General features: G+C 37.3%; 1 protein-coding gene across 1 annotated transcript in view; it reads left to right on the top strand.

Moving 5' to 3' along the window:
* Positions 1-22,391, top strand: part of Senp7 (SUMO specific peptidase 7) — a 104,546-nt gene that overhangs the window by 79,491 nt on the left and 2,664 nt on the right. Inside the window, exons 12-22 of the mRNA XM_036203433.1 lie at positions 1,310-1,489; positions 5,574-5,839; positions 7,015-7,148; positions 8,812-8,928; positions 11,842-11,964; positions 17,650-17,742; positions 18,224-18,339; positions 19,199-19,251; positions 19,995-20,038; positions 20,552-20,620; positions 21,849-21,999. Coding sequence (XP_036059326.1) covers positions 1,310-1,489; positions 5,574-5,839; positions 7,015-7,148; positions 8,812-8,928; positions 11,842-11,964; positions 17,650-17,742; positions 18,224-18,339; positions 19,199-19,251; positions 19,995-20,038; positions 20,552-20,620; positions 21,849-21,999 — 1,346 coding nt within the window. The remainder of the gene's footprint in view (positions 1-1,309; positions 1,490-5,573; positions 5,840-7,014; positions 7,149-8,811; positions 8,929-11,841; positions 11,965-17,649; positions 17,743-18,223; positions 18,340-19,198; positions 19,252-19,994; positions 20,039-20,551; positions 20,621-21,848; positions 22,000-22,391) is intronic.

Below are 22,391 nucleotides of genomic sequence, written 5' to 3' on the forward strand. Positions count from 1 at the left end.
ATCTGGACTTACCTCACCTCTCTGGGGCAGTTAAGGGCAATAATAGCCTGTAATGTTTTGGGATTCCCTTGGACAGCTCTGACCAACAACTCTAAAGAAAGTTTTTCATCCTTGGTGTTGGGGTTTTTGTTAGATGGTCTTTGGGTCTTGGAGGGAGCATTGGCAGTCCAGATGGAAAGTTTCATTTACACTATATATGTATATTTGTACATAGACTTTCTATGCATTTTAGGGATTTTGAGATTGGTAGTTAATAATATGATTCTTTATGACTTTTTTAGATGTCCGTACTGTTACTTTACCCCCTCATTCCTCTGGCTTTATCTTCCTTTCTAATTAGAGGCCCTCCATTTTCTCATTTTCTCCTTCACTTGTACCACCCCCTATTGCCCTCCCGCAATGATCCCTTTTCACTTTCCTGCTTCTGCAATGATTCCAGGCTGTGCACTCACTTGGGAAGATTTGAAGCTAGGAGCCTCTAGTAAGAGACAACATGCAGCCTTTTTTATCTCTGAGTCTGGTTACCTTACCCAATAGGATCTTTTCTAGTTCTGTCTATTTACCTGCAAAGTTCATGAGTTTTTTTTTTTTTTTCCCCACAGCTGCATAGTGGTCCATAGTGTATATGCACCACACTTTGGTTATCCATTTGTTGGCTGTAGGGCATTTATGTTGTTTTCATTTCCTAACTATTGTGAATAGAGAAGCAATGAACACGGCCGGGCAGGAGTCTGTGAAGAACGATGTCAAATTCTCTCAGCACATATCAAGAAGTTATGCCATAATTTCTTTACTGTTCACCTCTTTTTTCAGATGCATTCTTATTATTTATTTTTTTGAGATTATAATAAAATTACATCATTTTCCCCCTCCGTCCTCCTTTCAACCACTTCAATGTAACCTCTTTCTCTCTTTCAAATTCATGGCCTCTTTTAATATAATATAATATAATATAATATAATATAATATAATATAATATAAATCCCTAAATATATTACTACAACTTGTTTAGTCCCTGTAATATTACTTGTATGTAGGTGTTCAGGACTGACCATTTGATATTGGATCACCAGTTGGTGTGTTCTTCCTTGGGGAATGCTGTTTTTCCCATTCTCATCATTCCTTAGATGACAGTTTAAATTTCTTCTTTGGCAATTTCACACATATTACTCCTCAGATTTCTTCTGGGCATGGTGCTTCATCACAGTAATAGAAACCCTTACTAAGCTATACAGTATACCAAGATGTATCAGAGATGGTGTATGCCTAAATAGATTACTTTTTAAATTGCTTGTTTTGTGTCTTTCAGTGTCTGTGAATGAGATTTCACTGTCAGTGGACACCACACACTTAAAGAGGTTTGGGTTATGGAAAAGCCAGGATGATGATCACAGCAAGAGGAGCCAGGCTATTCTTTTCCTCTGGGTTTCCTCGAAGTACCTTCAAGAGATTCAGACCCAGTTAGAAAACCCCATATTAAGCCAGCAATGTAAGTATAAAGATCATTCCTAAATTTCAGGACAACCTCAAAGCTTATGTGTGAAGTCATTTTATCACTTAATAAATTATCTTTTTTAAAAAAGATTTATTTATTTATTATATATACAGTGTTCTGTCTGCATGGCCAGAAGAGGGCATCAGATCTCATTACAGATGGTTGTGAGCCACCTTGTGGTTGCGAGCCACCTTGTGGTTGCTGGGAATTGAACTCAGAACCTCTGGAAGAACAGCCAGTGCTCTTAACCTCTGAGCCATCTCTCCAGCCCCAACAAATTTTGTTTTTTTTTTTAAAGATTTATTTATTATGTTTACAGTGTTCTGGCAGCATGTTTCCCTGCAGGCCAGAAGAGGGCACCAGGTCTCACTACAGATGGTTGTGAACCACCATGTGGTTGCTGGGAATTGAACTCAGGACCTTTGGAAAAGCAGCCAGTGCTCTTAACCGCTGAGCCATCTCTCCAGCCCAATAAATTATCTTTATTTCATTGGATTGAAATTAATTTCATTGAATTAAAAATGTTATCCATTAATATTAGATAAATTATTTTACTTAGTCATGTGATTTTGCCTGGTAATTTTATTCAGTTACGGAAAATTATCATCAGAAATGAAAAATACCTTTAAAAAAGTCTTAAATGTTGTTTACTTTGAAGATAAAACATTTCTGTACCATTAAAACTATATTTCAGTCAGTTATCTTTGGCTTTATTCTTTTTTAGACTTGTTGTTTTACTTAGAATATAAGACAATTGTTGTATCATAACATTTTCATATTTAGTGTACTCTGCTTCCCATTCTTCCTTCCCCCTTCCACTCAGAAGAGTCCATTTCTGCTTTTATGTCCTGTGTACAGGGCAGGTGCATCACTGATACATGGAAAAGTTACTGACTTTCATATGTTGGTTGTGTGCTGCTCATTTGATGAAAGTCTTCATTAGATCTAAGATTCTTCTGATGGGATATTTAAATGATAAGATCCCGTCACCTGTAGTAAAGATAATTTGACTTCTTCCTTTCCTGTCATTATTTCTTTTATTTTTCTTCTCTTGCCTTATTGACCTAGGTAAGACTTCATTCCCTGGCCTGACAAGAGGGAAGAGAGCACCTTACCTTATTTCTGATTTGAGGGGTTCTCTCCATGTTCCTATGTATGTAGCTTTTATTGTGCTGAAGAATATTCTTTTTATTATTAGTTTATTCAAGACAAAAGGATGTTGAGGGTTTTTTTTTTTTGTCAAAGCCTTTCTGCTTTGATTAACATGATGCTGTGATTTCTGCCCTTAATATATTTACGCAGTTTGCAGTTGTATTAGTTACTAATTTGCATATATTGAATCATCTTTGTCTCCCTGGAATATTATCAGCACGGTCATGCTTTATGAGTTTTATCAGGGTGGTCTGGAATTCGGTTTGCAGGGACTTTTTTGAGCGATTTTACTTGTGTGTTCATTAGAGAATTTGGTGTATAGTTTCCTTCTGAGTTGTGTTCTTATCGGGTGTCAATACCAGGGTGATCCTGGCTCCGTACAATGTGTTGAGAGTGCTCCTTCTCCCTTTCTGTTTAGTGGAGTTCTCTGAGGAGCAGTAGTGCTGACTTCTCCCTCCCTCTGAGTGTATGTGTGTGTGTGTACACCTGTGTGTCTATATGCCCTGCGTGTACAGGTGCCCATGGAGGCCAGAAGAGTGTGTCAGATCCCCTGGAGTTTGAGTTTCAGGTAGCGGTGAGCTCCTTGATGTGGTGTTTGGAACCAAACTCAAGTTCTCTGGAAGGGCAGAAAATACTCTGAACTGAGGAGCCATCTTTCTAGCTCTGTTACACATTTTTTTTTTTTTTTTTTAGTGGTCTGGAAGTGGTGGGCAGTGAATCTGAATGATCCCGTGCTTTTCTTTCTTGGGATATTTCTTAGTATTTTTTCAGTCTTGTTGCTTGTGGTAGATCTTGTTAATTTTTAAAAATATTATATCTTCTTGAATTATCTTTGACAGGTCATACTTACCTAGAAATTTGTTAATCTCTTCTAGATAGTCCAGGATTTTTGAATGGATTTTCTTTTCTTTCTTTTCCTCTTTCCTTCCTTCCTTCCTTCCTTCCTTCCTTCCTTCCTTCCTTCCCTCCCTCCCTCTCCCTCCCTCCCTCCCTCCCTTTTTTTGGTTTTTTGAGACAGGGTTTCTCTGTGTGATTTTGGCGCCTTTCCTGGAACTCACTCTGTAGCTCAGGCTGTCCTCGAACTCACAGAGATCCACCTGCCTCTGCCTCCCGAGTGCTGGGATTAAAGGCGTGTGCTACCACCACCTGGCTAGAATGGGTTTTCAAAGTATTCTCTAAAGGTCCCTTGGATTTCATGTTATCTTTTGTAATAATTCTCTCTTTATATCTAATATTATTAATCTATGACTTTTCTTTGTTTTGATCAGGTTTACTAAGTATCGCTGAGCTTTCTATTTTCTTTAACTTTTTTTGCATTTATTTATGTGCGTGCGCGCGCACACACACACACACACACACACACACACACACCCCACAATGCCTATGTGGAGGTCAGAAAACACCTTTTGAGAGTCATTTCTCTTCTTGCACCGTGCGGACCCTGGGGATAAAGCTCATCTCCCCAGGCTTAGTAGTACCTTGGTGGTCCCTTCTCTCTTTACCCCTGGTGTCACCTCACTGGTCCCAGTCTTCAGTTGTCTAGGCACCGACTCTTTGCTTGGTTCTCTGCACTGTTCTTTACTGTCTGTCTAATGAAGTTTGCCCTGATCTTTGCTTCTTCTCATCTGCTGCTTTTTTGGGTTGGCTTGTTTTTGTTTCCTGAGGCTTTCAAATACCCTATTGCCTTGTTTATTGCAATCTCTAATTTTTTAAATTTAATGTAAGAACTCATTGCTATAAACTCTAGAACTGCCTTTGCAGTATCACAGTGTTTCTGATAAGTTGTGTTTTCATTTCATTTGACTCTAGGGATTTACAATTTCATTTCTGCCTAATTTCTTCAGTGACTCAGTGGTTGGTCACTCAAGAGTGTTTAGTCTTCAAGTATTTGTTTCTCTTTTGCTCTGGATTTATAGTTTTATTCATCTTGTGATCTGATCTTATCTGCTATAAGAAATTATTTTATTTCTTTTGTATTTATTAAGATTTACTGGGTTTTACTTTAGAGAAAGTTACCTTATCCTTGGTTACTTTTCCTAGGAGATTTTTCCCCCATTATTTCATCATGAACTCTGACATAATTAGTAGGCAAATTAAATAAATTATAGATATCTTTATATTCTATATTTTCTTGGTTTTTGATAAATGAGTTCAACTTATCAGACTTACAAGACTTGAGTGCTTTTCTGTGTGTTCTGATAGCACATACAGAGCTGCATATATGTATCTTGAAATACCAACTTCGTTTATTTTTCAACTCCCAGTGGTATCTGGTTTAGAATTAGGTAAAGTTAGTAATATTTATCCTTACCTCTTTGATCTTGTTCTCCCCTCTATTTTTTTATATTATGCTAGATGTTATAGGGAGTTAAATTTTATACTCATAAAATCAATAGTTTCCTATTCTAATTATATACAATAGAGAATTTATAATTGGCTAACAAGAGGCTGTGGAATTGTGGGTGAGTTGATAATGTTTTTTTGTGTGTGACTGTTATTGAAATGGTTGGTTAAAATGAGGAAGGACCTATTTAATCAGAATGCTCTTTTAGTTGACAGGAGGATCTATGGTGGAGGCCAGAGTAAAATAAATAATGGCTCAGTTGTCATTCATTCATTTATACACTCATAGCAAGTACTTGTTAGCACCTTTTAAATGCCAGGTCCAGCAGATGGAACAGTCAGTATTTTTGAAATTTTCATTTCAATTGAAAATGAATAGAAGTAGAATAGGAGCCTAATTGTGAATTTGGGTTTTTGATTACTAGCTATTTATTTTAGAACCTAAACTTATCTGTTATTATCTAACATACAAAATACTTGGTTGGGTTTTACATAAAACCTTTACTGTCACCCACAATTAGACGAATTATAATCGTCTTTAAAAAAAGTATTGATAAAAATTGGTTTCTTTTTTCTTTTATAGCAAAAGCCGGTGAATTCATTTTCCTTGAGTTAAACAGTTCCATTTCACAAAAAGAAGAACTGAAATTGAAAGATATTATGATGGAAATAAGTACGACCAATGGAGAATCGGAACTCTCTTACCCATTGTCTTGGGTTCAGGCATTTCCTTTGTTCCAGGATTTCTCTCCAAAAGAGAGCTCTTTCATTCATTATTACTGCGCTTCCTCCTGCTCTTTCACCGATACAGCTGCTGACCCAGAATCCAAGAGGAAGCCACTGTCTCAGGTTAGCGTCGATGACACGGCTGGCCCAGGACAGAGAGGGAAATTGTTCCTCTTTTAAAATGCCGTTGTGTTAGAAGGACACAGGGACACAAAGGAATTTCCAAGACCCAGACAAGCAGAGACTGAGAAGTGTGGGTCCTGAAATAGAAAGGACATTAGTGGACAAGTAGAGAAACCAGACCAAAGTCCTTAGCTGCTTTCTTTCAGTGTTGCTTTTTACTTTTCATAGTCAGATTTTACTGGTTTCTGATATTAAGCTTAGGAGGATATAGATAGGGTTTTTCTTTTTTCAAAGTTCTGTAAGTCTAACATCCGCTCAAAACCATAATAATAAAAATGTTATGTTTAGAGGTCTGTTAGATGGGTTATTGGGTAGAGCGCTTGTTGTGCAACTTTCTGAAACCCAGAAAGCTAGAAGAAGAGAACCAACTTCCACACACATGCTATGGCTCATGCATAGGCACACATGCACAGTATTAATGGCAAATAGAAGAAATAAAAAATATTATGCCTTTGTGTAGATTGATAATATACTTGTGACTTGTATAACTGTCAATTATGTCTAGAAGGAAAAATATTTTCTAAGTAGCTATGGCACACACATTTGTTCACACATATAGATATGTACCTAAGTGTGTTCCAAGGCTCTTCTACTCAAAAAACCCATAGATACCCATAATAGTGTTAGGTGAAGCAGAAAGCTTAGCTATATCACAAATACACATTTACATATTACTTTTAATTTAATAATAGAATATCAGTTATGATATAAGCTCAGTCTCCTTTAACATAAAATTTTATTTTTTCCTAGTATTAGCTACCTGTTTTGATTATTTTGAACCACAAAGTTAAAATCTTCTTTAATTGTGGAACTCATACCTGAAAGTAGGACTTTAGGTTAGACATTAACCCTTATGTTGTATATGAAATCTTTGGATAAAAAGTCATTTTTTTCATTTGATTATCTATGTAGAGCATATACATATTTAAAAGTGTAGTTGTTACTGTTTGATATACATTTCTTTTAGTCATAGTTTTTTTTGGTTACCAATCTAGATTTTTCAAAACGAGTTTTTTTTTTTTTTTGGAACCCAGGGCCTTGCGCTTGCTAGGCAAGCGCTCTACCACTGAGCTAAATGCCCAACCCATGTACTCATAAGAGTCTTTTTCTTCCAGCTCTCCAGTACAGAGACCATCAAGCCTACATACACGTTCCTGCAGAAACAAAGTAGTGGCTGCTACTCGCTTTCTATTACTTCGAGTCCGGACGAAGAATGGCGAGAAGTCAGGCACCCGGGACCGGTGCAGAAGTAGGAGCTGCGTCCCATCGTGATTGTAGCAGTGTAGTGGCGGCTCCTCCCACCGCGCTGCGGCTCCGCGGCAGTTACCCTGTTGAGATGATTTGAGTTTTACTTTCATGCCTCTGGCTAGTGATGGAAATAATTTTGTTTATGAGGCACATATAAGTTATCAAGAAAATAATAGGTGTCATTTAATTTAATTTTGTATCTGTATGAAAAAATGACTCACCACAGTTTGGAAACATTAAAGAGTTTATTGAAAATCTTGGAATAGCAATGTATGGTTTTGGAAATTGTACCTCTTATAGATAAATATATAAAAAGGAAATTAATTTGCTTATTAAAATATTTCTCAGTTTAGGTACTTTGGTGTTTATTTAAGTTCTCTTTTTAAATCTTTTTTTTTTTTTTCCCCCTTTGGTTTTTCGAGACAGGGTTTCTCTGCGTAGCTTTGTGCCTTTCCTGGAACTCACTTTGGAGACCAGGCTGGCCTTGAACTCACAGAGCTCTGCCTGGCTCTGCCTCCCGAGTGCTGGGATAAAGGCCTGCGCCACCACCGCCCGGCTGTCTTTTTAAATCTTGATAGATTAAATTTTGTATGTTTTCTGTTTTTGGTAAGGCAGAGTATTCTGTACATTGGAGATTACTTTTTTTTTTGAGCTGAGGATTGAACCTGGGGTCTTGCACTTGCTAGGCAAGCGCCCTACCCACTGAGCTAAATCCCCAACCCAGAGATTACTTTGATAACTCTTGAGTTTTTTCCCTCCTTTTTTTTAAGCAATTGAAAGCACAGGATAAGGCAGTAACTGGTTACATAGAAACTATCAAATTAGATTTATTTATTTTTTTCAGTTTTCTTGTTAAGTACTTTGGTATCAAGAAGAAATCAGCTGTGGACAGCACTTGGTTTCGTGATTTTTTTCTGGTATAAGCATTATAGCTTTATTAAATTACTACATTTGCCCATCAACTGATGCCCTAACGATTCCAAGGTTGTAGCCTGGAATTCACTGCCGGCATCCTCTCTGACTTTGAAGGGGGAGTGCCAGGAGAATGCTTCTGAGCTGTCACTTGTCCTGTGCCGCTCTCTGGTTATGATCTGATTGTTTCCTGTATGTTCTGTAAAGTTTGCATTGTAAGCACTTTCCTGGAAAATGTATTCCCTGAGGTTCCGTTATTCACCTCCTGGCCACCACAAGATTGAACGGTTTTGAGTGTTGGCTTTTCTGAACAGAAAATAATTCATTTGAGATTCAAATTTAGAATTGCAAATTGGAGCATTAGGAAATTTTTTGCTTTATTACAGCAGTTGTTGAAATTATGTAAAAGAGAGACAGCCTTAAGGGTATTGTAATGCCCTTTTGCCTAGACGTGTATTAGACGTTAGTCTTCTGGGACTAGCCCCATGGAACTTAATGGAGAGAAAAAGCTAATAGCCAGCATACCATAGGAGATTTATGAAAATGTAGAAAAGTATAATCAGTTATGTTTTAGCAGATACTTTACCATATAAAATTTAGCTATGGATATTATTACCTAGTAGCTATTTTATAAAAATCTCTTAATTAATAATACATTAATATAATTTATATAAATATATTACATGTTATATATAAATATATTTTATATAATATAATAAGTTGTATTTTAACTTTATTTTTATTTTTTAAAGGTTGATTGTTTATCCTCCACCACCTACCAAAGGGGGCTTGGGAGTAACTAATGAAGATTTGGAGTGTTTAGAAGAAGGAGAATTTCTTAACGATGTAATCATTGACTTTTACCTTAAGTAAGTACAATAATGATCTCATTTGTTTTATTGTAAAACTTAAGTTTTTTTTTTTTTTTTTTTCAGTTGTACTTAGGTTTGAATCTAGAGCCTTGTGTGTAGTAGGAAAGCCTGGGATTGAACCTACAGCCTTGTGTGTAGTAGGAAAGCCTGGGATTGAACCTAGAGCCTTGTGTGTAGTAGGAAAGCCTGGGATTGAACCTACAGCCTTGTGTGTAGTGGGAAAGCATTCTGCTATTGAGCTGTACCCCTGTCTAAAAATAAGTGTCTTTGTCCAAATTATTTTCAATTCTAGTCAAAAGTAACCGGCAAGATTTCAGATTCATAAATAAAGCATTTTGCCTACCAGAATTTTACTGAAGCAATGTGCAGAAAAGTTACTGCTTGCTGTTTTGGTTTAGTTTTTAAAATGTGTTGATTTTTTTGATGTGTACTTTTTGAACACTGTGTATTGTGGTGAAGGAAGTATTTACAAAATCCAATACACTTTGGGAACGGAAAAGAAACAACTCTGTTCAATTATCTTTTGTCACTGCCATAGAGGCGGTGGGACCTGGGAGAATGGAGCTGATAAGTGAGGCCGACTAAAGTCCCATGCACTAGCCAGCTTTATTCAGAGCCTCACTTCATACTCTGAGGGCTAAGAAAGGTCTCCTGAGTAAAGGTCAAGCTGTATACAATCACAAGAACAAGCCACACTCGGCAAAACATGTTTTTCCATAGACTATATAAAGGCTAGTTTAAACATTTACCTGAATAACAACAGCAAGCAATAATCAGTCATCTGAAGTAAACTGAGTCCCATCTGCTGCACTTGGGAGGAGCATGAAAACACATTCCAAGAACAAGTCCGTGATTTTGGAAACAGGTCACATGACTCCTGTCTTGTTTTCTTGGGGTGTTCTCACAAGCGTATCTCTTCACATGCCTCCATTCCTGGACTGCGTTCTGACCACCTTTGACATCCTAACAGTTAACTGTCACTTAGAAAAATCTGTCATGAATGCAGTAAAATTTTAACTAAAAAAAAAAAAAAGAGTCAGTTTGTTGAATAGAGAAAATTTTGGTATAGCTATGTGAAAGCTAGGTGTGGGGTACAGCCCTTTAATCTTGACACCCAGGAGGCCAGGCTGGGCTGTGTGGTATACCTCTGTCTTAATAAACCCAAACAAAGCCTAACTAAAATAAAAAACAAAACAAGAACACCAATAACTCCCAAAGCCTTTTCAAGTGAAGGAGATTTGTTTTTGACCTTCATTTTGCCCTAGACTAAAAATTCCTGACACTTGATTGAAAGATCTAATTTTTTAAAGGTCGCTTTTAAATGAATTTATCATTTAGACTAATTTTTATTCACAATTTTATTTTATTCTAGTCACAAAGACTCAGAATCTCATGTTATTACATATTTATAGACATAGGCTTTAAAGTCTCCAAAAATTCAGTTTGAATCTTTTTTTTTTAATATCTTCCACATGGAAATACAATTCTGATAACTTCATGTATTTTTCTCTGGTCTATGTAAATTATGAATTGGCATCAAATGCTGGTTTTTCTCTTAGTTTTTTGAGACAAGGTTTCTCTGTGTAGCCCTGGCAGTACTGTAAATCACCCTGTAGGCCAGGCTGCCCTCAAACTCACAGAGATCTGCCTGTCTCTGCCTCCCAAGTCCTGAGATTAAAGGCACTATCACTGCCAGGCACATTTTCTCTTCTTTATGAGTCACGTTTTGTAGCTTTGAATGTTTGATTTTTATTGATGATTGAGTATTGTTGAGTTTCTATAAATGTTTTAGTTTTCTGAGACACGGTTACATTATCTGGAAGTAGTCTGGTAGTTTTAGGTCTTATCTTAAAGATACAGTTATCTTTATCATTTGCTAAAATGAGGCCAACAAATTAATTCCTATTCCCAAGGAGAAATTCTCCTGAGTATTTGTCCTGTGTCATGAATGATGACGTTGCCCAGTTTTACTGGCAGGAATAGATACTTCATCTGAGTGATTTCTGGCTACCATTCCTTGTTTCTAACTTGAGTACTTCCCTCACCACACACACACACACACACACACACTAGAGCGATCCTGAAGACGTGAGGAGCAGCAATCTGTTCTAAGTTCTCTGTCTCTACCCTTTTCTCCTTTCCTGTACTCTGATCTGTACACTTCAGCCTCTTAGCTGTCTGAAATTATTAAACTATTAAAACTGAATAGACTATCAAGAATATCAACTTATTGATTATGAAAGATATAATCACTAAGTGATTGAGTTATAAAGCGACACTGAAGAATTATTTTAGTATGGAAATAGATTAAGAATTTAAGCTTAGGAATACTCCAGTTATTAAAACATTTTCTAGACTTGTGTGTGTCATAGTCTTACATTAATTACATTCATGTGATTATTTGGTCAACATTTCCTTCTATTTTGACTTCTTTAGGCTGCAGATACTACCATGCTGTATCTCCAGTGTAAATGTGGTACTTAATACATGTTAGGAATTTGGTAAATACTTATTAAATAAGTGGGAAATTTCTATTTTAAGTGATTGTTTTTGAAAGACAAGAGATAACTAAAAGAGAAGCTGAAAGCCTAAATCATAGAAAAATCCAAGATTTCTTTGAATTTAGCTAGCTGGACGTGAAACAGTAATTTCTAGTTGTTCTTTTTTTGATTTTTTGGTTTTTTTGTTTTTGTTTTTGTTTCTTGAGGCAGGGTTTCTCTGTGTAGTTTTGGTGCCTGTCTCTCTGTAGACCAGGCTGGCCTCAAACTCACAGAGATTCGCTTGGCTCTGCCTCCTGAGATTAAAGGTGTGCGCCACCACTGCCTGGCAATTTCTGGTTCTTAAGAGGTAACTGAAGAAAATGAGATAAAATCTAAACACAATTTCCTTTGTTGGCTTGCTACTTTACAGGTATCTTCTACTGGAGAAAGCATCAGATGAACTTGTTGAACGAAGTCACATTTTTAGTAGCTTTTTCTATAAATGCTTGACAAGAAAGGAAAATAATTTAACAGAAGATAATCCCGATCTCTCGTAAGTCTGTCTATTGTAATTAAGGTCTTAAAGGAGTTTATTGTGTGTGTATGGGTGCATCATGCATGTGAAGGTCAGGGTACAATTTGAGGGAGTACATTCTCTCCTACCATGTGCATCCTGGGGATTGAACTAAGTCACCAGGCTTGTCAGCAGGTGCCACAGTCATCTGAGCCAGCTCTCTAACTCTTAAGTTTTGAGACAAAGAAGACTACCGTTTTCATGCTCCTGGTGAAGTGGCTTCATTGCAATAATCCCAAGAGCAAGCGTGTTAACACTTTAGTAGGTCACTGGTTTGTCAGGTGCAGGAACCATTTCTTACCTTTCACTGTTGGCTCTGTAAGGAGGAGGCTGCTTCTCGAAGCTGTGTTTTCAGTTGCATGAGCAGCGTGGGTAGGTACTAGGGGTTAAGAAAGCAAGGAATAAAAAAGCCAGTCTATTTCCTCCCTACCCTTTTTGCTGTGGGTGTGATTTACCAGAGGTCGTATTTCCTCTTACTAGAGATGGCTGCTGGCCCTCCCATTAACTTCCACTGGGGGGCACTGCTGCTTTCCTTGATGTCCACCCTAGGGCTGTCTATAGCAGTGCCCCCTGTGCTCATCTCTGATTGCCTCGCTGGCCTTTGTCTGCTTAGTTCTGTTGACAAAGATGTAGGGCTGTGGTTTGTTTGTTTGTTTGTTTTTCTGGTTAGTTCCTTGCTGACATGTTACTATTTCAGTAAGTTAGTATAACATAATATGAAAACCATTCTTATTTGCACAATTGTGCTAAATTTCTCTATTCAGTATTTTTAAAAAATATTTTTGATTAAGAATTAAAGCTGTTAGCTAGGCGGTGGTGGCGCACACCTTTAATCCCAGCACTCAGGAGGCAGAGTCAGGCGGATCTCTGTGAGTCAAGGCCAGCCTGGTCTACAGAGTGAGATCCAGGAAAGGTGCAAAGCTACACAGAGAAACCTTGTCTTGAAAAACCAAAAAAAAAAAAAAAAAAAAAAAAAAAAAGAAAGAAAGCTGTTGGGCAGTGGATAGGACTAGGTAAAAATGAAGAAGTGGTTACTGAGTATTAGATAGTAGAAACTCCGATAGTTATTGTAGCATAGTCTTTTATAAAACCAGCCTCATGCCCAGCAATTTATATTAGAACCCAATGAATAGGTCCCTGAACTTTTATTTTTTTAAACATCTATCTTCTACTTTATAAATTTCCAGGGTATAGTTTTTTTTCATTCATTTCCTTTCTTCATATTACAGTGCTTTTAGATACATAGGACCCATATAGTACATCCCAATTCTTTGTCTATACATATGCCTGTATATGCCAGTGCCTATGGAGTTCAGAAGAGGGCATCTGATACCTCTGAGCTGCCATATGGGTGCTGGGATTTGGAACCCAGGGCCCCTGGAAGAGTAGCCAGTGCTCTGAGACATCTCTCCAGCCCCTATCCAAATTCTTTAAATGATAAAAGAAATCAGCTAATTAAGGATTGGCTATTTAGAAAAGGACAAATAGCTAGGGAGTAGTAGGCCTGGACTTAAATTTTTATTTTTAATTTCTAGTCCAACATTTTCAATGCCTTAAAAATGATGATGCTGGCCAGGTGGTGGTGGCGCACGCCTTTAACCCCAGCACTCAGGAGGCAGAGCCAGGCAGATCCCTGTGAGTTTAAGGCCAGCCTGGTCTACAGAGCGAGATCCAGGACAGGCACCAAAACTACACAGAGAAACCCTGTCTTGAAAAAAAAAAATGATGATGCTGGGCTGGGCATGATGACTTAGCAGGTAAAGGTGCTTGCTGTCGAGCTGATGACCGACATGGTAAAAGGTAAAACTGACACCTGCAAATTGTCCTCTGACCTTCATGTGGGTGCATGACATGTGGACTATATGTATACCTGCTCACACACATACATACATCAGTAATAAAAATTTAAAAGCCAAACATTAGAAATAATAATTGTGTTGGTTAAATTAATATGCTTTTTGAATTTGTTATATATTTTGATAAAAAGGATAAGAATATAGAGGATGAATAAGTCATTGATTGCATGTTTTGAAGTCAAATGATAAACAGAATTATTTAATATTTTTGTAAGGTAAATAATTTATAATAATTTAAAATAAATGATTATTTATAATTATCTTTATTGATGGAAACTAAAAGAAATTAGGTTAGTTATACACAGCTGAATACAATTTTCAGGTTCCAAAGTTTAGTTATTTCTGATGTAGTGTTGTGACATAATTTATGCTCTGAATTGGGACATTTGTGAAGATAACAGAAGGTTCTTTCAATAGTATACACTAGATAACTAATATCTAGCGGCTGTCTTTGACAGACTGGGATTTACGGTCAACTTTAAGTGTCTTTTTTTGTTTAGGTCTTGTATTGATGAGCAAGGCCTGTCAGAATCAAAGAGAAAAATCCAGTTTGAAAATATTTCTGATAATCAGGCTTAGAAGAAGGCATACAGAAGGAAAATGTTGTTGATGAATTTGTTATTTAAAATTTCTGATGCCCTGAAGTTCTATTTTGTATATACAGAAATTAATAATTGGGATAGTGCAAGTAATCCCACATTATAATATTACAATGTAGAAATTGTAATTGTCTTAAAAATGATGATATTGGGCTTGGCGTGATAACTCAGGACATAAATTGGCATACTCATCTTCAGTGTGAGGAGGGGGAAAGGTCATTTCTGCTGTATTACTAGGTTTGAAAAAGCTTTTATATTTATCTGATCATACATAAAAATAATAACAATGTTACATGAAAGTATATTATAATGTAGGAAGGATGAGATAACTCATAGGCACGCATGCGTGTACACACTCTCTTTCTCTCTCTCTCTCTCTCTCTCTCTCTCTCTCACACACACACACACACACACACACACACACACACACACACACCCTATAGGGTTTTAGTCTGATATATTCATATATGTGTATATCTTTTTTTGTTTTTGTTTTTGTTTTTTTGAGACAGGTTTTCTCTGTGTAGTTTTGGTGCCTGTCCTGGAATTCACTCTGTAGCCCAGGCTGGCCTTGAACTCACAGAGATCCGCCTGCCTCTGCCTACCAAGTGCTGGGATTAAAGGCGTGCGCCACCACCACCCGGCATATGTATATATCTTAATAATAAGTATTCACAAAAGAATTCCTACAAACTATTTTTAAAAAGACATAATCTAAAAGCAATGCAACAAGAGAGGAACATTTTAGTATTAATTAATGACAAAAGGTCAAAATTACTAGTGTTAAGACTGTAGGATAAATGGCATGCATACTCATTACTATGCAAGTTTGGCATTTTTCTATTCTTGCTAGTCTTTTTTCACAATATTTACTCATCTGTAGTCAACTTACCTCTTCTCAGTTCTCAGATATGTTCAGCCCTTCTGTATTTTCTTCTGAAATCTCTTCTAGCACTTGTATTTCACAGCGAGAGCTCTATAATCACGTTGTTTTCCTATTATCTTTGTTTTCTGTGAGGCCAGCGCCATCTCCAGTGACTAACTTAGTGCTTGGTGTTGTGGAATATTACTTTAGCTATATAAAGGTGTGTTGCATTTGTTTACATTGCATTTGTTTAACTAGGCAAAGATGTGTTACATTTGTTTATGCTGCATTTGTTTATCAATGTAAAGATGTATTGCCTTGCCTGCCTAAGGCACCTGATTGGTCTAAGAAAAAGCTGAATGGCCAATAGCTAGGCAGGAGAGGGATAGTCAGGGCTGGCAAGAAGAGAGAATAAGTAGGAAGAGGAATCTATGCTCGAGAATTGAGAAGAAGAGAATGAGGGAGAAAGAGAGTAAGACACCCAAGACCAGCCAGCAAGACATGGAGTAGTAAAAAGCTCCAAGGCAAAACATAGATGAAGCGAAACAGGTTAAATTAAGTTGTAAGAGCTAGCAAGAAACAAGACTAAGCTACGGCTGAGCATTCATAATTAATATTAAATCTTCATGTCATGATTTGGCAGCTGGTTGGTGGCCCCAAAGAAAGTCTGCTACAGCGTGGAACATAATAGGAAGTCAAAACAGAGGATGTAGTAATGCCCATTACTAAGTAGAGAGAACTGTTAGATATTTAATTGGAGGTATTTTACACAGTTAGGAACTGAGAAAGAGACCGTATATAGCTCCATAGGTTTTCTTTATTCAGTGTTGTGTGTATGAATGTTTGCATATGCGTGTGTAGGTGGAGGTCAGAGGACAGCTCTCAGGAGCTGCTTCTCTCCTTCCACTCTGGAGTCTGGGGACTGAACTCAGGTCACTGGGCTTGTACACAAGTACTTTTGTCACCCGCTCCTAGCCCTTAAATCTCCTGTCATCCTTGCTTCGTTCTGTCTGAGATATTCCCTAGTCAGGTTAGCTGAAGTATGAAGCCTACTAAACACCAGCATGACAAAACAAACTAGGTGTTCATCTTTGTTGTTCTCAAATGGAAAACAGGTTGGTAGTTTATATACCAGTTGAAGTCATTGTTCCTAATTTTATATAATTATTGAGTTAAAATGAGAGCATTCAATAAACATACTTCTGATTATTTTACTTATAACAATTAGTTTTTGATATGGTGCTTAATCTGTCATATCTTTGAGCTCATTCTGGATTTTCTCTTAGTCCTAATGTTTACTCATAGGGTTAGATATTGTCCAGATGAACAAGGTGGGACAAAGATGTGTGCTGCTTATATTCCTTGATACATAGTATGTCGAGATTGAAGACTTCCTTCTGAGGCACTGAGCCAGAAATCAGAAATCTCCTTTGTGCCATTTTAAATCCCCATTTTCTTTGTAGATTTTTTTACATCCAAAATTGGTTTGCTGTAACCCTCCCCACCCCCGATGGTTAAAAAAAATAAGCATCTCAAATGTGTGTGTGTGTGTGCGTGTGTGTGTGTGTGTGTGTGCATGTGCGTGCGTGTGTGTGTGTATGTGTGTGTGTATACATGTGTGTGCGCGCGCGCGCGTGTGTACATGTGTGTGTGCGTGCGTGTGTGTGTATACATGTGTGTGTGTGTGCGTATACGTGTGTGTGTGTGTGTGTGTGTGTGTGTGTGTTCAGGTGGCTCTTCTAGATGATTTGCTAGCACTCTTGGTGTCCTTATTTGGTATTGTATTTAGTTATTTCTTGTGTGTTTTCTTTTACCTTTAAATTGCAAATTGGTTTCAGTCAATTCAGGTTATTTTCATTATTTGTTCTTTGGAAATGAATCAATATCTGCTGCAGAACTAAAAGGCAAATGGATGAGGATCAGTAGGTATACTTAGCCTTGTCCTGTAATTTCCTTATGTGTGAAATAAAGGGAGATGAAGTTTATGTCTTAAAATTAAAAAGCCTAATTTCTTCTCCCCCATTAGGTTTTAACACTTAGCAGAGTGAGAACAGTTGGGTAACTTTGTTAAGGTTTGATGATACTTTACGTAATCCCTAAGTGGAACAAAGCAGAAGGAATTAGGTTTGAACATGTTCATGCTCAGTTGCTGAGCCCCTTTGGAATCTACAAAGCATTTAGCAATGTTCCAGCTTTCCTCTGTTTATTCCACTAGAGCTTATGGTAATCAGATGTAAGAACAACCAAATAGAGTTCTGGTATGTTAAGTTACATACATTGAAGACAGTGGTTTAGTAAACCTTACAACTTTTACAATAAATCTGTTTATCTTTCCTATTCCTAGAATGGCTCAGAGGAGACATAGAAGAGTAAGAACATGGACTCGTCACATAAACATTTTTAATAAAGACTACATCTTTGTACCTGTAAATGAGTCGTGAGTACTTTTGACAATTTGAAAACCAGTAGGGTTTAAGAAAAAATTATTTGAAGTATAATCAGTAAAAAGTATGGACATATACAAATTTCTCCAGTGTTGTAATAACTAACAATTAATTTTTTTTTAAGAAATATTTTGTAAACTAAAAATACCAGAAGAGAATATATTCCTTAAGTTCTAATACAAAAGTAATGATGTTATTGGTTCGCTTATTAATAGAGATCCTGAAAGAAAATACTGAGTGTATGAAGGTCAATAACATTTGTGCTATTCAGACGGTGCATTACAAACTTGTGTTATGGCCTGGTAAACCGTGGCTGTCAGTGTGTCGTCATGTGTGCTCCATCTGACGTGACATGCCATAGTGGATGTCTTCGTAGTAAGACGTTTGTCATGTCGGCCGTCACGGATGCAGCTCTGGAAGATTGTGCGTTGGGGGGCTTTGGCCTGTTACTAAGACTACGGTTCTTTGCGACAGGTCTCACTGGTACCTCGCCGTCATTTGTTTTCCGTGGTTAGAAGAAGCCGTGTATGAGGAGTTTCCACAGACTGTGTCCCAGGAGCAGCAGCCTCAGCAGGACAGCAAAACAGCAGGTGACAGACATTGTTAATAATAACCACAGTAATACGCAGAGTAAGGGAAACAGTGTGCAGTTCACAGTCTTCTGTTTATTATGAAACTTAGTAAAAGGAATACAAAACGTTTGAATTCTCTTGATACCCAGCATGCTGCAAAATATAATTCTAAAGTCATACTGTTGATGCTAAGTTTTATCATAGTGTTTTAAGAGAATGGCCTTGCTAACATGACTCAGAATTCATGGTATGACTCTTCATGCATCTTAAAGTCTAGTTTAATACACTTCTTACATACTAGTAATTCAGAGGCAACATAATAGCTCATATTTCTTCTATAATTCTCTGTGACATCAAATTTTAACTAAGCAAATAAGCCTATTTTCTTTGAAAAAAAAAAGATAAAAATTAAGTGTTTTGTAGCTGAAACCTAATTAGCACGCAAAATTGATAGTTGCTTTTCTCACTTATGCCATCCAGAACCTGGGGATGGGAGGGGAAACTGAGGACACCTGTTCATTTTCTATCCTTTCTTAGCCTTTTGAGCTTCAGAAGTTATAAGAACCATTACATGAGAAGTTAACTACCCTCCACATTAAAGTATACATTTTATTAGTTTTCAGTATGTGAAGATAGTCTTTTGGGAGGAAATGGACCCAGCTAATTTGTATTTCAGGTTTTGTTTCTGAGGTTTTTATATTATGTGATAACAGCTAACCCTTACCAGATTTATCTGTTGTCTAAGTTTTCTCATAATACTGACCATAAAAAATGTTTTTTCTTTAATTAGTACTGTGGATACATCTTGAAGTTCAGATTATCTAAATTATCTGTGTTAACACACAATAAAGACTCATAGTGACTTCTTTGTTATTAGACAATGATCTACATACCACTTCAACAGTGTCTTCGAGTGCAGAGCTTTCCCAAGTAAGTGTGTTCTGTCCAGATATGGGGAAAGGAAAACTCATAACAATTACAAAGTTAACTATAAAATAGGGCCTGCCTAAGTGGACTGATATGGGTATTAGTGCCTCATAATTAAATTGTGCTCCTTTTTGATTGTTTTAGCAATTTTTGGGAAAGAACATCCTTGCCGATTTGTTTAGTTCGTTGTCAACTTTCTCTCTTAGAGATTCATTGTGTTTTTAGAAAAACAGTGGCACTAAGATGGTCTTTAAAGAAATCAGTTTGATCTATTCATTCAGGAATCTACGAACGGACTATTGTCAGCAAAGCTCACATTTGCTAATGCTTTTCCTCCCGTCATAGATAAATACCTGGATCGCTTCTCAGCCTTTGGCTCAGATCAAGTGCAGATTAAAACCATTTCTTGTGCTTCAAAGGGAAGAAATGTGTCTTTCCAGCCTCAATTGAGTTACAGAAAGTGTGCAGACACAGTTATCTTGTCTTTAAGATGATAAGTGAATAAAAGCAAAATCTTATGTTATTGCACAGGCCAGGTTAAAGCATCTACGTGAGGTCAGTGTGAAAGTGTATCAGTCAGTGAGTTTTGGAAAATGGAGTGAGCTTGATTTGTTTTAAAGCTAAATTGAGAAAGAACTTTTACTTGAAAATTTAATTTCAGTATTTGAAATACTTTAAGGACTAAGTGGCTATTAATGAATTTAAACTAGCTTAAATTGCAAAGACAAAAATTCATGTAATTTCAGAGTACCGAGATGAATATGTCAGTACCAAAGAAAATGTGTAAAAGGTAAGTCCATGTAATACTAATAATATAAAGGTCTGAAAACGATGTATTTTTAAAGAAGTATTTTATGTGTATGAATGTTTTCCTGCATGTGTGTATGTGTACCACATGTGTGCCTGGTGTCACCACAGAGCTCAGGAGAGGGTATGGGATGCCCTGGAACTGGAGTTGTGAGCGGCCATGTGGATGCTGGGAACCGAGCCCATGTCTTCGGCAAGAACAAGTGCTCTGAACTAAAGAGCCATCTCTCCAGCCCTCAGTTTTGTTATTTATTGTGTGTGCGTGCGTGTGTGCGCCATGGCACAGCACACGTGTGAAGGTTTGAGGACAGCTTTTGGGAACTGGTTCTCTCCCTCCACCATGTGAGTTCCCAGCGTTGAAGTCAGGTCATGAGACTTGCAGGCAGTCCCCTGGTGTACTCTCTCACCAGCCCTGGGTGTTCTCTTTGTTGGTTTGACTGGGTATTCATCTTTATCTAAGTCTGTACATCTCGATTTCTTCCTTTGTGTTTTAAAGGCCGTGCATTCTCATACTAGACTCCTTGAAAGCTGCTTCTATACAAAACACAGTTCAGAATTTACGAGAGTAAGTAATGACAGTTTTTACATTCAGTCTGTTATCTAAAATATCAGCACTTTTGAAACTGCCTCAGTATTACTGCAAACAGCCCTAGAGGTGTGGGAGCATAACATTAGCTTGCACTCAGAGGCAGTGTAGTAGCCTAACAGGCAAGAGGACCACAAACTCAAGATCTGCTCCGAAGGACAGTGGACTATCATAGTTTGATCCTGGCTACAATGAAAAGAGATTGATGACACCATGGTAGTAATTGTATTTCTTTTTCTTTTCTTTTTTCTTTTTATTTTGTTTTTCGAGACAGGGTTTCTCTGTGTAGCTTTGTGCCTTTCCTGGATCTAGCTCTGTAGTCCAGGCTGGCCTCGAACTCACAGAGATCCGCCTGCCTCTGCCTCCCAAGTGTTGGGATTAAAGGCGTGCGCCACCACCACTCGGCTAGTAATTGTATTTCTAACATGTACTTAAATGAACCTGAAAATATGATTGCCAACAACATCTTCTATTATGTATTAATAGTGAAGGGTTTAGATTTGTCAAAGGTAAATTCAAAAATTTTATTTGTAATTGAACAAAACCATAATTTTGTGTAACATTTATTGCAGATATTAGTGATTATCAAAAATAAAGCCTGAAAAGAAAGTAGAAACCTGTAAATTTCTATTTGTGTATGTGTGTGTGTATGTGGAGAGAGAGAGAAAGAGAGAGAGAGAAAGAAAGAAGATTGTCTTGCAAACATTTTAAAGTCATGTGGTGGGTTGTGGGATGGTGGCACGCTTGTGCCTGGGCCTCGGTATAGAGGTGAGAAGAAGCTTGTGGGAGTTGGTTATCTCCTTCCACCCTGCGGGTCCTGGGGATCTAACCCAGGTTGTGAGGGCTTTGCAGCAAGAAATTCTGATAGGAAGTGCCTTTACCAGAAGGCGCTAGACAGAAATTTCATAATATAGGTGTTGAAAACAAAATTTAAAAGCTGTGTGTTAGCTTACTTCATAATATAAATAATTTTGTGTTATCTAAACTGTGTTGTTAAAAAGCTCTAGGTTTCATTTGAAATCACATCACTTTCTCCACAGTGGCATTTGTGAGGCTCATAAATTACAGTTGTATTGTTGAAATTCTGTCTTTGGAAATTTCATTTGAAGCAACAGATTTTGTAGAGGAGATGTTTTCTTCCTTTGTAGAGAGTGTTGCAGACTGATCAAGATTTCTACTCAAGTCACTCTCCTGTTGATTATTTCAGGTATTTGGAGGTAGAGTGGGAAGTCAAGCGGAAAACTCACCGTGAATTCAGTAAAACCAACATGGTAGACCTGTGCCCTAAAGTCCCTAAGCAGGATAATAGCAGCGACTGCGGAGTCTATTTACTGCAGTATGTGGAAAGCTTCTTTCAGGTATGTGCAGATACAGGGTTGTTTTTTTTTTTAATTCACAGTTACAAATTTCTGACCAATAAGAGGAAGGAAAATATGAGTAGGCAAGGACATATAGAAAAGACATGGAGGCCACAAGTGACCCATAGGAGAAGCTGAGAAGTTTACAATTATTTGATTATTATGTTAAATCAAATACAGCCATAGATGAACAAAATGGATGAAGACATGAAATACAGAAAATATCAAATGAACATTCTAGAGTTGAAAACATGCAACAATCTATTAAGAACTCTCATGAGAGTTCTTAATGTGGTAACTTATGTATGTATGCCCATGTGATTGGGTGGCTGACCCATGAGGATGAGAACACAAAAACTCACATAAAAAGATAGGTCCTCATTTAGGTGGGC

This window comes from Onychomys torridus, chromosome 12 (assembly GCF_903995425.1).
Source record: "Onychomys torridus chromosome 12, mOncTor1.1, whole genome shotgun sequence".
NCBI lineage: Eukaryota > Metazoa > Chordata > Mammalia > Rodentia > Cricetidae > Onychomys > Onychomys torridus.